The following is a 15,503-nucleotide window of genomic DNA, read 5'->3' as shown; positions in this document are numbered from 1 at the left end:
CACAGGCTTTTCTGCAATGCTCTTGCCTGATGGATTCCTGCTGGGCCACCATCTTTTTCCACTCAGGCTGAAGGCAACAGAAGAAAGACTTCAGCTTGAGTAAAGAAGGTACTATTGAGGAAACATTACTTCATTCATGATATTAAACCTCTGAAAGCCAGCCAAGGTAGATGGAGCCAAAGAAGAAATATAGAGGGGTTAGGAAGAGATATGAGATCTAGAATCATCTAGATAGACAAGAGAGTGTATAGGCAAGATTTCATGTCCTACTTTCAGATGAGACCATATTACCAGCTTTGGAGGCAGACTCTCTGAACTGTATCCTTGCTTTTCTACTGTATGTGAAGAGCCCATCAGATCTCTGAGACATTGCTTACAAGGCAAAGGGGTGAAGCTGGTCCTTCTATTGACTCCATTAGGATACAAGATGTCCTCATTCCTCCACCCAATACTGTCCTGAATATTAATTTTCTCTGGTATAAAAGTAAGGGAGTTTAATTATCTGCACAAACATTCCCAAATTTTTAGAGATGCTCCTGTGCTTGATAAAATGACAGATTAAGTTAGATGTGAGTAAAGGGAGTGACCTAGGTCTGAGATCCTACAAATGAGTTAAAGAGAGAATTAAAAAGAAGAATCAACCCTACTTTTATGAATTTACCCTTAGAAATAATGAACTACCCCTAAGGTTTATATAAAAGAATTATATCTTGTCATTTGTAACTCTAAAAAATTGAAATAATTTAAATATAAAAAAGGGATTTGATTAAATTAAATATGTGATAGTCAGACGAGAGAATACTATATAAATATTAAAACTGCTTTAGAGGAATAGTATGATAAATTGATTCAAAAGTGGTAAAGGTCCCAAACAAAATATACAATGTGTTTCTTATTAGATAAATAAATATTAAGTCACACACACAATCACACTAGAGAGATATTTACCAATATCAAATATGGTTTTCTCTAGGTGATAAGATTATAGGTAATTATTTTCTTTGTGCTTTTCCAAATTAACAGAGATAGGAGATCAGGGTGTCATTTTAGAAGCAAACGCTACTTTTGAAAAGCAAGTTGCTGTCCAAACTCAAAGGGGAATAGAGAAAAACAGAGGCATATAAGGCCAAGTGTAGGACCTCCTGAGTGGAATCTCTAGTAGGACCTGGAGTGCAGGAAATGTCTATCCATTAGAGGACACTATCCATTAGAGGACCATGAAACAGACTCTATTTGAACCAATTGAGGAAAGTGTCAGCTTCACTTAGGTCTACTCCAAGATTTCTTCTCTTTGTACCACGTACCTATAGCTGGATAATGTATATTTCCATTACTGATGACTGGAAGTCACCGCTTACACCTGAATCTTGTCTCCCTGTCCAGAGAAAGTAGTTGCTCTAGACAAAAGGAAGAGAGTATGTATAATCAGTTTCCAGAGTTCATGCGTCTATAAAATGATATACCTGCCTCACAGGGAATGACATTGCACGCTTGTGGTGAATTCTGTGGTGAGTCTCCCATATGTTGTCTGCTGCTCCTCTTTAGGAAAGGTAATCATTCTTATAGAAACCAAGACCCTCTCCAGGTATCACTCTTGCCTGAAGAGGGCTACCTCATCTTAGTGCAGGTGCATAAAGGTCTTCCTTCCTGTATCCAAATTATGACAACTCTGAAAGGTATTCCCATCTCCTGAGCTCCCTGTGGGATTTGCTGGGGTCTTTGCTGTAATGCATTGGAGCTGAAATTTCGCCTCTTCTTCTCTGTCATTCCCTTGCAGGTATTAATCCTGAGAACACTCTCACATATACTGCCTGAAAACAACTGTCTATTCCAGAGTTTTCTTCTTATAGAATCCACCCTGTAACCATGTGTTAAGATGCCCAGAGCCTGGCAGAGATTAGGAGCTCAGTAGGTGTTTAACCTGATGAATCTGAAGCAATTTCCCTTTTTGTTACCCAGACATACCTTTCATATTATAGCCTTGTTCTCTTTACTTGCATGCTGTGCGATAAAGAACAGAGAGCTCCAATGTAGGACATGACAAAGACAGTGAATGGAGGATGCTCTTACAAGGACTGAGGCCCCTCCACTTGCCCATCACACCTAATATGAGAGACTTCTAGTAGGGCATGTTCATGACATAATTTCTGGGAGCTGCAGAAACATCAGGAATCACTTCAGCTTGACTTCTCTCTTTCACTAGCTTTGCTTCTTTTTTCCATTTGTATTTCTTATCAATGGGTTAAAAGTAAATAAATGCACATTAATCCAGAAGAGATAAACATAGGTAGCTGAGAAAATGTAAATATTTCCTCTCAGGAATACAAGAAAATTATCTTGAGTCAAAACTTGCACTGAGATCACACACACCTGCAGCTGCTTCAGCATATTGTAGCAGTAGGTAAATACCTTCAGAGATACAGGTACAGGAATATAATGATACACAAAGACATTCTGACTCTGGCATAGATGTTGTCAGACTAAATCCAGGAGAACATATTGACCAGAAATCTACTGTAAGAAATAACAATGGAAATTTTTCAGGCTAGAAGAAAGAAATGTCACACAGAAAGAAGAACTTACTGAAATAATGAAGAACACTTTAAAAGGCAAATACATGGGTAAATATAAAGAGTATTGACAGTTTAATACCACAACAATGATGAGGACAGTGACAGCAATGATGATGATAATGATTACACTGTATGTGATTATAACATGTAAAGGTAAAATATATAATAATAATAATCATAATACTAGTACAAAAGATGGGGGGCACATAAGTTAACTTTTACTGCATAATAAACCACCCCAAAGCTTAGAGGCTTAAAAAAACAAACATTATTATCTCTTATAATTCTGTAGATTGTCTGAGCAGTTCTTCCAATCTTGACTGGCAGATGACTTCTCATACACATACGTCTGGGACTTCAGCTGAGATGCTGGGAAGACTGTGATAACTGGGGCTTCACCCCTTGTGGTGTCTCATCACCTAAATGCTAAACAAGGTTTGTTCACAGTAGGGCAGAAGGGTTCCCAGAAACAAGAGAAGGCAAGCTCCAATGTACACATGGTTTTCACATCTGTTCTTCATGTTTCCTAATGCCCCATTGGCTAAAGCAGGTCACATGCCTACACCCAGAATCAGAGGTTAAGATATGGAGTCTTCACCTCCTGATGAGTATCTGCATGATCACAATGCAAGGTGTGATAGCGTGTTTACAGCTTACCACAGCGTCAATTCATCCAATTCCCCAAAAGGTACCATTAAGAGTGTGAAAACCAAGCCACAAAGTGAGAGAACAGATACATTTCCATTTATTGACTGAGATAGTAGTGTACCCAGGGGGTTCACTTTTTGATACTTTATGTGTATATATAAAACAAAGTACTGGTATCCAGAATATAAATAACTTTCATCCACACGTTTCAAAGGTAGACACACCACCAGATAAGTAGGCAAAAAAAAAGTATTGTCGCCTTGCTAAAGATATACAAATGGTCAATAACCATATAAACATAAACAGTGCTCAACCTCAAAAGTTATCAGAGAAATGCATATTAAAATACTCTTTAAAAAATGGCAAATTTTTTTAAGTAAATAAGATTTTTTTAAAAAAATGTGAACTAAGTAGAATTATCAAATTACTACACGACTTCAGAAAATAGTTGGGAACTCTTTGCTAAAATTCAATATATACTAGCCTTACTATCCAGTAATTGCATTCACAGGTGTACAGCCGAGAGAAAGATTCACACACATACACAATGTTATATATATACTTATATAATTGCATACATATGTGTATATATAAATGAAAAGACATACTTAATGTTCATAATATTTATAATGAACCTAAGTGATCATAGCAGCACTGTTCATAATGGCCCCAAATAACAATCAACAGTAGACTCTCTCTCTCATATATATGTATAAAACTATATATATATATATATATATATATATTTATATGTATAAAACTAAAACATGAAATGTTATACAGAAATTAAAATGAACAAACTACTGCTACAAACTATATCATGGATGAAATTATACTAACGTCATTTGAAAAAAGAAAGACAAAATAATTTGCACTGTAAAATTCCTTTTATATTCAAAAACAGGCAAAACTAGTCTCTGGTGTTAGAATTCAAGATAATGGCTATCTTTAAGTGTGAGTCTTAGAGGGAGAAAAAAGGGACTTCAGGGGTGCTGACCAAGATGGTATATCATCTTGCATTTACTTTTTGATAATTTATTGAGCTTTATTCTTAAGATCTGTGTACCTTCTATATTTGTGATATAATACAGTAAAAAGTAGTACATATATACACATATATACCAAAATGTATATCTATATCTATGCATATATATATTTACATGTATAAGGTATATATATATATTTATATATAAATGTATATTTCACCTGGTAACTTAAATTATTTGAATAAAACTAAAGTATCCTCCCTGACAATGCCTATTCACTAACCTTTCATTTCCAACCTATCACCAAATCTTAATACTTCTCAAATCTCTCTAAATTCAGTATATTTTCCTCCATTTCCATTTTATAAGCAAATCAAAGTTACTATTATCTCTTCCAGACCTATGGTAAGAGTTGTTCTCCCCAAAGTCAAACTGGCTACTCATTTTTTCCCAAATAGTATCCAGAAGTTTCACTATAAAATGAAATCTAGTAACACGCTATGGCCCCAAACCTTTTGATCAATCACATCTGATAAAAACAAAGAATTCTAATCATGTTCCACAGGGCTTACACTGTCTTCTCTCAAAGGGCATCATACCACCCTTCAGAGATTCTCTGTACTTCAGCCACACTGGTTTTCTTTCAAGCCCTCAAGAAAGTCAAACTCCTGCCACAGGCCTTTTTCACACTGTGTTTCCTCTGACTGAAGCTAATTTTCGTTCCTGTTCATTTTCAGAGTTTAGCACAAAAGTCACTTCTCAAGAGAAGCCTCAGCTGACCAACTCCCACTCTAACTCCCGGCTGTTGTTAGGTTTCTTTGACACATGCTCTGCAACAACCATCATCCTTTCAGTTGGAACTCTTACCTCAGCTTATTAATTCATTAATTTGTGGTCAAGAAAAAGATCTACCTCTCTCATTAGAATGTAAGCTCTGTAAACCTTGGATGTGTTTTAAACTCCCTGCTTTATCACCAGAACCTAAAAGAGTTCCTGTCACCTATTAGATAACTCAAGGGATGTTTACTGAATGGGTAAGTGGATGGATGGGTGGATGACATGCTGGCCCCTCACCAGTGACACCACAGTGCAGCTGTATCATCTGCCTTGGGTGCCCTAGGTCTATGGCCAAGTTATATTTCTTCATGAAAAGCTAACTTCTAGCCTTGATTTTAAAAACACCATATCTCAAGATGTCATTTTCCATTATTTGGTGGGGGGTGGGGGGGTTGTGGTGGAGGGAACAGCATTCTCTGGGTTTTTTTTTTTTTGTATTTAAGTATAATTTACAATGTTGTGTTAGTTTCAAGCATACAACAAAGTGATTCAGTTTTTTCAGATTATTTTTCCATTATAGGTTATTACAAGATATTGAGTACAGTTCCCTCTGTTCTGCTCTGCTCTGCTCTATGGCACATGAGGAGAGGTTGTGAGAAGAATCTGATACAGCATTCTGTGTGCAGACATGCCTGGTTATGCAGAAAGAACCTTCAACAAAGGATGAAAGATGAACCCTACAGGAAACAAAACAAAAACTGGTTTCCTACCAAAATAGTTAAGGGTGGCATGGAGCACAAATAAATTTGCTACATACAAAGTAGACCTAAGAATACTCCAGGATGGAATTTTTAAACAAAATAGGAACCTAACTGACTTCTTATATGGAGTACAGAGCTACCAGTCATTCATAACTTTCCAACCAGATTCCCTTACTGAAATATTGTCCCATACTGGATCATTTTTACCTAGTCAGGATAATAAAATTCTAGGATCATTACAACAGCAAAAGGAGGAAAGATTGCAGTAGGGGAAATTTGATGCTATCCTGGACAGAGAGGAATGAATTCTTCAGTTTAGAGAAAAAACAAAAGGCATTCCTAAATATCTTCAGCCTATGCTCACCAACCCTCTAGATTCCCGGCTCACCCTCAGAAAATCACAAAGCTTTGGGTTACTTGGGGCAATTACGTGTAGTTACTGCCACCTTGAGGCCATCTCTAAAACCTACATCTTCTAACTTTGCTGAGCAGAGGAAAATACAATGCAAGACACAGTCAGTCCCTTCTGTAAAGTGCCTTAGAAACTAGATAACAATTTATATCAGTGTAGCATCATGTGCTTATATCATCATTTACATTCATCATTTACATCATTTACATTTATCTCCTCAGTGTATATTCTCTACCTAGGCTTTCTAAGCCGATAGTGTAGATGAAAGCCAGAATAAATCACAGTTGCCAACTCACATGTATCCTTGTAGAATGATTTCAAAAGGAAGAATGGTTGAGAAGGCTTGTTAAAATCTAAGTTTTACGTCAAAATATATTCAAGGTAAGTAACTTGGCAACTTCTATCCCAAATAAAGTAATCCAACTTTCTATTGTACCATTATACCAGCTAACCTAGATTCTAAGAAAGAAGTAAAACATGGTATAGTACAGGGAACTTTAAAGTAATTCAGTTTGTGTAAACTTGTAAGCTGATACCAAATCAATCATGGAGTTTATCTGAATGCATTTCTGCTATTAGTTACTTTAAACCATATTTTCACTGGCGAATACAGTAATAATTGACACCATGGTCATATTTTTATTCTGGACATATCAATACATTTTGAAACTACAAAATTACACAAGCCCTAAATTACTGTCATAACATTAAGAAGCAATAACTTACCATATTTCAAACCCCTGGAGGAGTTATATCCCTGTTCCCAAAGTCATCCTGTTCTTTACTTTGTTAATTGCTGATCCCAAGACTAGAGTCCCAGAATGAAGTGCTTACATCAGTGTTTGGCTTTATAAGCCTGAGAAGCAGTCTGTCATTTGTCATGGCCAGGGAACAAGACTGGCCAAGTCGGTAAGCATTTCCTCCCATAACTTTCTACCACTTGCATGTCAATAATTCCTTTTTTTTTTCTTCTGACACACATGAGGTGATGGCTTAACCAATTTAAGAATACAGGAACATTTATTTGGGTGCATAAGAGCTTCTTTCCTTGGGCCAAAATTCTTAAGCCCCAATATGAAACTAAAAGGAAAGAAAATTCTGAATCCAAACACCACTACTCCAGTACTTTTAAATTATTTCCCTCGTCTCAATAAGTCAATATATATCAAGTAAAAAAAAATACTATGAAATTTAAGTTCTAATTCATTTTGCCCCCTTTGCTGAGTAAATCTTAGTAAATTATATATTTTAGTAATGGGACAGTCTCAAAATTAGACATTAGGGTGGAGAGTTAGTGTTTTCAACAGTAAAGTATCTCATCACCAATTTTAGTGTGAAGTAATATCTGAGAAAATCTTGAGAGTAAAAAGAGGAAATCCTGAAATAAAGCAGAATAAAGGAATTCTTGTTCTAGCAAGGATCATCAGAGAAGCCCTCCTGGAGGATGGTCTGTCTCAGACAAAATGATCAAATCGGGGATGAAAATAGCAGAAAAGGCAGAGAGGTGGGAAAGTATGCCTTGTCCACTATTGTAAGGGTCAGAGAACAATAGCTATGATGAACCAGGAACTGCATCCATTCATATACTTTCCCTGTGCCGTGCAATGCAGATGAGATTAATGGCGCCAGTTCTAGGTGTGTACAGTAGGACAAAACTGAGCTACATCACCCCTGATGTTTTCATAGAGGTTCAGTCTCCTTTCCTGCTCCAGCACTGAGTCTCATCTTTATTCTACTTAAAATGGGGAGATCATTACAGAGCCACTGATATCTTTTCTACCACCAGAACTATCCAAGGTTTATGGTATTAGTTTGGGAAAAAGAAAAAAATAAAGAAAATAAATTTGAGATGCAGATTGCAGAATGGGAGAGGAGAAAGACTATATGAGAGAAACATTCGAGTTGGAAAGAAAAGAATTCCACCTTATAATTTAACTAAATTCCCACTTGGTGCAAGTGTTCCAACTTCCCTCTCATGCCTAACCTTTCTAACCCTAGCCCTCGTCAGATATACCTTTCACCCTAAATTTTGCACATAACTGCTTGTCACTGCATTTTGGTTTTTGTTTTCTGAATTCTTAATCTATCTTATTTCCTAACCACCATAATGTTCTACTCCTGATTTTCAATTAAAATTTATTTTCCAGAAATATCCACTTGCTCTCTCCTGGCAGTTCATTCACTTCACCATGTTCTGGGCCCTGGCTAGACAGTTTCCATACTTTATCTCCTAACCGACCTATAAGCATAGGCGATATTAAGAAATATTTAACAAACTGCATGGCGCAAGGATTGACCAACTAGAACAAGTGTCCACTGTAAATGGCCAGTATAGTCATACAAGACAATCATCACTTCACTGACCTTATCTTCCACAAATTTCTCCCTCATTCCACTCCAGGCACACTGGCCTCCTCAGAGTTCCTCAAGCTTCCAGGAACACTCATATTTCAAAGACATTTGTAACTGTTGGGTTTTTGTCTGCCTAAAAGATCTTTTTCTAAGTGTATTTGGTTTGTACTTATCACTCTCTATTCTATATGTTTTATTCATTTTACTCATTTTATTCATGTCTCTACCCACTAGAATGTACACTCCATAATGGTAAAGATATTTTTCTATTTTGTTTCCTGTTTTATTTCCAGCATATGGAAGGGTGACTGGCACAGAGCCTGGGCTCAGTGATTATTTTTGTATAAATTAATTTACTAATTTAATCTACAGAAGAGTGCCCTGATATAGATAATTTTATTGTCTCCATCTTATAAAAAGGGAAATTGCAAATCAGAGAGACTGTATAATTTGTCCAAAAATACACAGCCAGTCAGTGGCAGAGCCTGGATTAATCTCCATCTATTTGATTACAAAAGTCATGCTCTTTCTACTGTGCCATGCTGCCTTTAAGGAGAAAATGGTTCATGGTTGGTGTCCGGTCCAACACAGACATAGATGTGTGGATTTTGTGCCCTCTTAAGTTCCCTTCTGGCTAAAGAATTGTATTCCCCATGATGGATCTAAATCGCTCTCAACATGGCTTATATTTTTATGTTTAGATCCTGAGTTTCCAGGATATATACTAGGGTCTTAAGGAAGTGCAAAACAGAAACAACAGTGTAGAAGAGGAGGGATTAGAGCTTAGGGAGGTTGATCCACAGGCACTCACCAACAATTAAAGGTAAAAGAGAGAGAGAAAAAGGCAATTATCCCAAGTTTCTAGTTTGGAAAATTGGATGGTAAACAAAAATAAGAAAGGAGGAATTCATTTACTATAGACAGAAAAGTATGCATGGAAGAAGTTTTGATACGTCTTTAGGACTTTAGAATTTTAGGGCTGAGATATCTGAGTACCCACCTGGTTCATGGCCCAACTCATTATGTCCTTTCCCATGTAATGTGCTCCTCATTTTGATTACCTGTCCTATATCCCTGGTTATGAATTTTCCTGTTTTCCTCATCATGTCATTTGTTCTGATTTAGCTTGATAACAATTTGGCTGAAATAAAGTGGCTTAAAATTTTGAGCAATGCAGACTGAAGTAGAGGGGAGAGCAAGGTGAGAAGAGTGGAGGTGAAGCTGGGGTGCTGACTCAGTAGGAGGGCTTATTCTGCTGGAGGCATCAGCATTCCATGGAACTGCATCCAAAGAGACAAGGCAAAATAGAAATTGGCTCAGGATATATCAGTAACTGGAACAATCCAATGTGGCAGGAAATGTCTATAATTTAAACCAGCGGTTCCCAACATTTTTGGCACCAGGGACCGGTTTCATGGAAGACAATTTTTCCATGGGCTTGGGTGGGAGATAGTTTCAGGATGATTCAAGCACATTATATTTATTATTCTGCAGCTGATCTGACAGGAGGCGGAACTCAGGCAGTAATGAGAGCGATGAGGAGTGGCTGTAAATACAGATGAAGCTTCACTTGCTCACCTGCCACTCACTTCCTGTTATGCAGCTGGGTTCCTAACAGGCCAGGAACCACCACCGATCCCTAGCCCAGGGCTTGGGGACCCCTGATTTAAACCTTATGGGAGCCCCATAAAAAAATATGAGACTCAAAGAAGGCTAGGCAACTGAGGCTTATATACCATCCTGAGCTAAGCAGAAGGGGGTAGGGTTCTGGGGCTTCAAAGGGGAGGAAGAAAGTTCACAGGAAGATAAGAAGAACAGATGTTTGGTAAATAGATGTTTGCCCTACCATGCAGATAAGTCTTTCTAATGTAAAAAGTTACCTTTGGTAATAGCTCTCTTTCTGGTAGAGGCCCCCTATCTAAATTCTTTTAGGTAGGTTTAGGGAGATGTAAAAAGGTTTTCCTGAGTCTGCTCTTTCTTAATTGCCTTTAGCTCAAATTCCACACGTCAAAGTGCTACATTTGGGGGTGACATTGTGCTCCTCCTCATTCCTAACTCTTATTTAGACTCTTCAGTAGGTTTTGCATCATTTGCTCATGTGTCTCTTGGATTTGTTGCTTTAAGCAATTGTCCTCCAACTCTGGGATTTCTTTCCTCTGCCTATTCTGACTACTGGCCCTACCAAATATTGACTCAAATGGCCATCCTAGCCTCCTAAGGGAAGGGAGCTTGGGACTGGAAAGATGGACGTAAGAGGCAATAGGATCTAAGAAATACACAACTATCTTCTCTACTTGAAGTTGCCAACATCTACTAGCTGTATATGTGCCAGATTCAACCTGTAATTTTTCCCTTATATCTCTTTCTGGAGGCTGTTGCCAGCACTTCTGATGTCTGATTGATGTAGCATTCCTTAATCAGATTACAAAAAGCTGGGTGTTGATTTTATTTTTGCAGAAAGCAGAACAGAGGAATCATATATTATATGACCTAAATGACAACACAGGAAGGATGGAAGTATTGGTGTTTGGAAAAGAGACAAAATCCAGTGTAAAGAAGGGGATAAACTTCAACTTACTTTCTTCAAGTTGTCAAAAGCTGGAGAAAAACTACAGCTGAAATCTGGAGTTCATAGTGTCATTAAGGTGAGAACTTCACGGAGGAAAGTCAACTCTCCAAAAGGATAATGTTTTGTGTTTGCTTTCAGCAAACTGGACAGGTGCTATTGAAGAGATTATGGAGTGGAAGACCCTGATATTTAGTTCACTTACAGCTCACAGAACTTAGGAGCTTCCTTTTAGGAAGTACACATCCTAGACACACAGTTAAGAGGACATGCACTTCATAAGGCAGAGACACATGCTGTGGTACCCACACAACCCTACAGACTATTGAACACTTACTGTTCAACACTAAGTCTAATGCAGGCGGTTTGCCCAAAGTTGGACAAATTATTCTGAAAGAGGTATATAAAAGTAGACACAGACCAGGTATACCTTGAGGACACATTTCTCAAAGTCAATTCCTTGCACCTACCATAGTCCAGGGAAATTGAGTCAGGATAAACCCCTACTGCTGAGTTTTCATCTCTCCCTCATACCAGTACATCTTGCTGCCACTACTTGGTCCTCTTCACCATTTCTTAGCTTTGTTTGCACTGGCTGCTGTCTCCCTTTTTAAGAGTGGGGTGGAGACTTGAGACACTGGCATATGTGCCCGTGTTAAGTAGGAGTGTATATCTCAAGCCAGATTTAACTTCAGGAGAGTGATTCAAGAGTGAACAATGTACTGGGAGAAAGGGAAGAAGATAATTTTATGAGAAGAAAAGAAAGATGCACTTTAGGAGGACAGTGGGAGCATTAAAGGGGTAATTGATCAACTTCATCTCAGACTATATATATTTTTTCTCCATCCAGGTTATTAAGGTCAAAAATTGAAATGAAATGGATCAATTCAGATCAACTGGTCTAAACAGATTTAATTGAAGAATACCTAATACAGACAGCCTCTTCAATCAGATTGTGAGTTACCGGAGAGCAGCAGTACACAGGTTCCTTCCCAAACCCAGGTTAGCCAGAATGGGATAATTCCTGGTTAAACAATTCCAAAATCTCAACATCTTATCACAATAGAAATGTATTTCTCATTCATTGCAGCCCACAGCCAGGACAGGGCTCTGCTCTATGTAAATATTCAGGGATATTATGTTGTTCAATATCTGTTGAATGAATATAATGATTAATGGAAAATAGGCACTATACGTAGTTATACAAGTTAATATAGATGAGGAAAAATAACCAAATTCACAGGAAATCAAAGATTTATAGCATGAAAAGATTGTCAACCTCACTGATAATCTGAAAAATGAAGTTAATATAAAATTTACTTTTTTATGTTTAAGTGTACTAGAAGACCACTGATGTTCCAAAAGAGGGCTTGGCAAAATTTTTCTGTAAAGCATCAAATAGTATATATTTTAAACTATGTGGGCCCTAGAGTTTCTGTTACAGATGCTTAACCTTGCACTGGCTACAAAAGGAGCCATAGACAATCCATAGATGAATGAGCATGTTTGTGTTCCAATAAAACTGTATGGTGGACATTGAAATTTGAATTTGCTATGATTTTCATGTGTCACATTCTTCTTTTGATTTTTCCCCAAGCATTAAAAAAATCTACATAAGAAAATTTTTTGATAAGTTAAACTTCACCAAAATGAACATGTCTTTTCAAAAGTTACCTTTAAATCACGAAAAGGCAAGCCATAGATTGAGACATAGTATTTGCTAGTGACATAGTCACTAAAGACCCTGTACCCAGAATTTATAAAGGATTCTCAAAACTCAGTATTATGAAAACAAACAGCTGAAGTTTTAAGGTGGGCAAAAAAAAATACATAGGTGGCAAATAAGGACGTAAAAAGATGCTCAACCTAATTTATCTTTAGGGAAATGCAAATTAAAACTACAGTGAGATACCACTATGCACCAATTAGAATGACTAAAATTTAAAAAGATTGACCATACCAGGGGCTGATGAAGATGAGGAGGAATTAGAACTGTCATACAATGGTGGTAGGAATGTTAAGTTGTACACTACTTGGCAAAAAAGTTGGATAGTTTCTTTGTTTGATTTTTTAAAATTAACATGAACCTACAATGCTAAACTCTGAGGTGGATGCAGAGCAACTGATATTCTCACACATTGCTCAGGGGAATGAAAAATGCTACAGCCACCTTAGAAAACAGTTTGGCAATTTCTTATATATTTGAAATACATTTACCATATGAACCAACAGTCTCACCCCGAGATTTTTATTCATTGAAATGATAACACAGGTTCACACAAAAATCTGCATGGGAATATTTGCAGCAGTTTTATTTGTAAATATGTCAAAGTGTCAACAATCTAATTGTTCCTCACTTGGGGAATGGATAAACAAACTTTGGTGGGTCCACACATTGAATTCTACACAGCAATAAACAGGAATAAACTGATACACACAACTACATGGATGAATCCTAAATGTACTATATTAAGTGAAAGAAGTCAGACTCAAAATGCTATATACATTTTAACTTCCATTTTAGGAAACTCTGGAAAAGGGAAAAGTTTAAGTTAAGAAACTATATCAGTGGTTGCCAGGAGCTTGGATTGGAGGAAGCGTTGACAATAAAGTGGCATGAGGGAAATTCTTGTTATGATGGAACTGTTCTAATCATTAGGAACATGATCTTACCTTCTGTCCCTTATTTTTCTTACTAGGAGAGTGAAAAGAAGAACACTATCAACCCTCTAGAGCTAATATAAGTGACACAAAATAATTGCAAAACACCAGGTACCAAATATGTGATCAAGAAATATACTGTAAGGAAACTATATTCAATATCCTGTAATAAACCATAATGGAAAAGAATACAAAAAAGAATACATTCATATGTATAGCTGAATCAGTTTGCTGTACAGCAGAAATTAACACACACTATATATCAACTCTACTTCAATAAAATACATGTAAAAACTACATTGTAAATTTCAGTGTTAGCTATCTACTTTCTGCCATTGTACTCTAAACTAAATTAATTATTCGTCAGTGTTTGCCTAATGCAAGTCTTTGCCTGGAGCAACTTCCTCATAGGATCCACACATGTGAGAAACAGGAAGTATAGCTGCAGAGCTATTTACCTGTTAGTACCTGAATAAGTAAGTGGAACCAGTTATTTCACATCAGACAGGGCTAGAATTACTTCCAACGTATACTAGTGACTTCATGCAAATCATCAGAAGCTGCCTTATTTGGTACACAAATTACCCAATTATGGCCCCTCCAGGAGATCAATTCTGAAAAGATATCATTGTTTTGGACTAAAGCAACTCCTCCCTAGGATAGGGGTTGGCAATTGAAGCACAGACTGGATTTCAGCTGCTCTGCCTTCCTCTTGGGTTTCTTTGAGCAGGGCACAGCTTGTTCAACCTGTTCATTCTTGACCAGAGTTATATTCTGTAAAGATCACAACCAAAGTATAAATCCAAATATTGCTTGGGTCTTAAATGTCCCTATCTGATTTGCAGCCCACAGACTATTTGCTTTTAAGCAATGAATTAGATTCCTAGGGAGGAATGGCTTTAGGAAAAATCATGTTTATTATTTTTTCCAAATTATAAAAGTTATAGATGCAAAATTAGGCATTGAGATGGTACAGAAATGTATTAAAAAAGTGAAAAGCACCCCATTCCTAAGAATTAATGGCTAGTATATATAATGCGGTATTTCAACTATATGTATATATATATACTATTTTTTCTGTACTTAGATCTTAGTTCCATAAACATCAATATTAATGACATCCAGGTTTTTAGAAGAACATCTCTAATCAGGTTTCCATATAAGATTCAGGATTGAATGGTTATTCCTTGCTTTTCCTGGCCTTGGTGACCTTGAAGAAGAAAGAGATAAGATAAACAATGAGATGACCCTGATTATATATTTCCCCCTTCACTCACACTGTGTCACCTTGCTATGGGCTGCATCCCTTTTTCTCTTCCCGTCTGAGGGGCTCTTCTCCCATTCTCACCTATCTTCTTTAGTGAATTCCTGTCTTTTGAGCCACCACCCCAAATTCTTGGCTGGGACACTGAAATGAGATATGCACTCACACCCAGCGTGAGCGCATGTGGACAGGCAGGAGTTGTTGGAGAACAAGAGAGAGGAAGGAGAAGGTGTACTCAATGCCACGAGTTGAAGGGAAAGTTCTTACTGGGAGAAAAGGTGGAAGGAAGGGGCAAACGTTATTCCTGGCACCATGCTGTGAAGGAAGGATTGGGATATCTCATTGAGAGTCTGAGTAATGGCAAGATCAACGAGTATGTACATGTTGGTGGGAATGTAAATTGATACACTATGGAGAACAGTATGGAGGTTCCTTAAAAAACTAAAACTAGAACTACCATACGACCCAGCAACCCCTCTACTAGACATATACCCTGAGAAAAC

At 37.3% G+C, this 15,503-nt stretch overlaps 2 protein-coding genes across 2 annotated transcripts in view; one reads left to right on the top strand and one right to left on the bottom strand.

Annotated features, from left to right (window-relative positions):
- Positions 1-11,255, top strand: part of LOC308629777 (myeloid cell nuclear differentiation antigen-like) — a 30,690-nt gene extending 19,435 nt beyond the window's left edge. The window contains 3 exon segments of the mRNA XM_081258012.1: positions 10,502-10,583; positions 10,967-11,027; positions 11,030-11,255. Coding sequence (XP_081114138.1) covers positions 10,502-10,583; positions 10,967-11,027; positions 11,030-11,196 — 310 coding nt within the window. The 3' untranslated portion in view covers positions 11,197-11,255.
- Positions 11,256-13,360: 2,105 nt separating this feature from the next.
- LOC308613163 (interferon-activable protein 203-like) overlaps positions 13,361-15,503 on the bottom strand; it is a 48,163-nt gene continuing 46,020 nt past the window's right edge. The window contains exon 10 of the mRNA XM_081226204.1: positions 13,361-14,946. Coding sequence (XP_081082330.1) covers positions 14,917-14,946 — 30 coding nt within the window. The 3' untranslated portion in view covers positions 13,361-14,916. The remainder of the gene's footprint in view (positions 14,947-15,503) is intronic.

Source organism: Mesoplodon bidens (genome assembly GCF_964165515.1).
Source record: "Mesoplodon bidens genome assembly, chromosome: 2".
Classification (NCBI taxonomy): domain Eukaryota; kingdom Metazoa; phylum Chordata; class Mammalia; order Artiodactyla; family Ziphiidae; genus Mesoplodon; species Mesoplodon bidens.
This window is presented reverse-complemented; position numbering and strand designations above follow the sequence as displayed.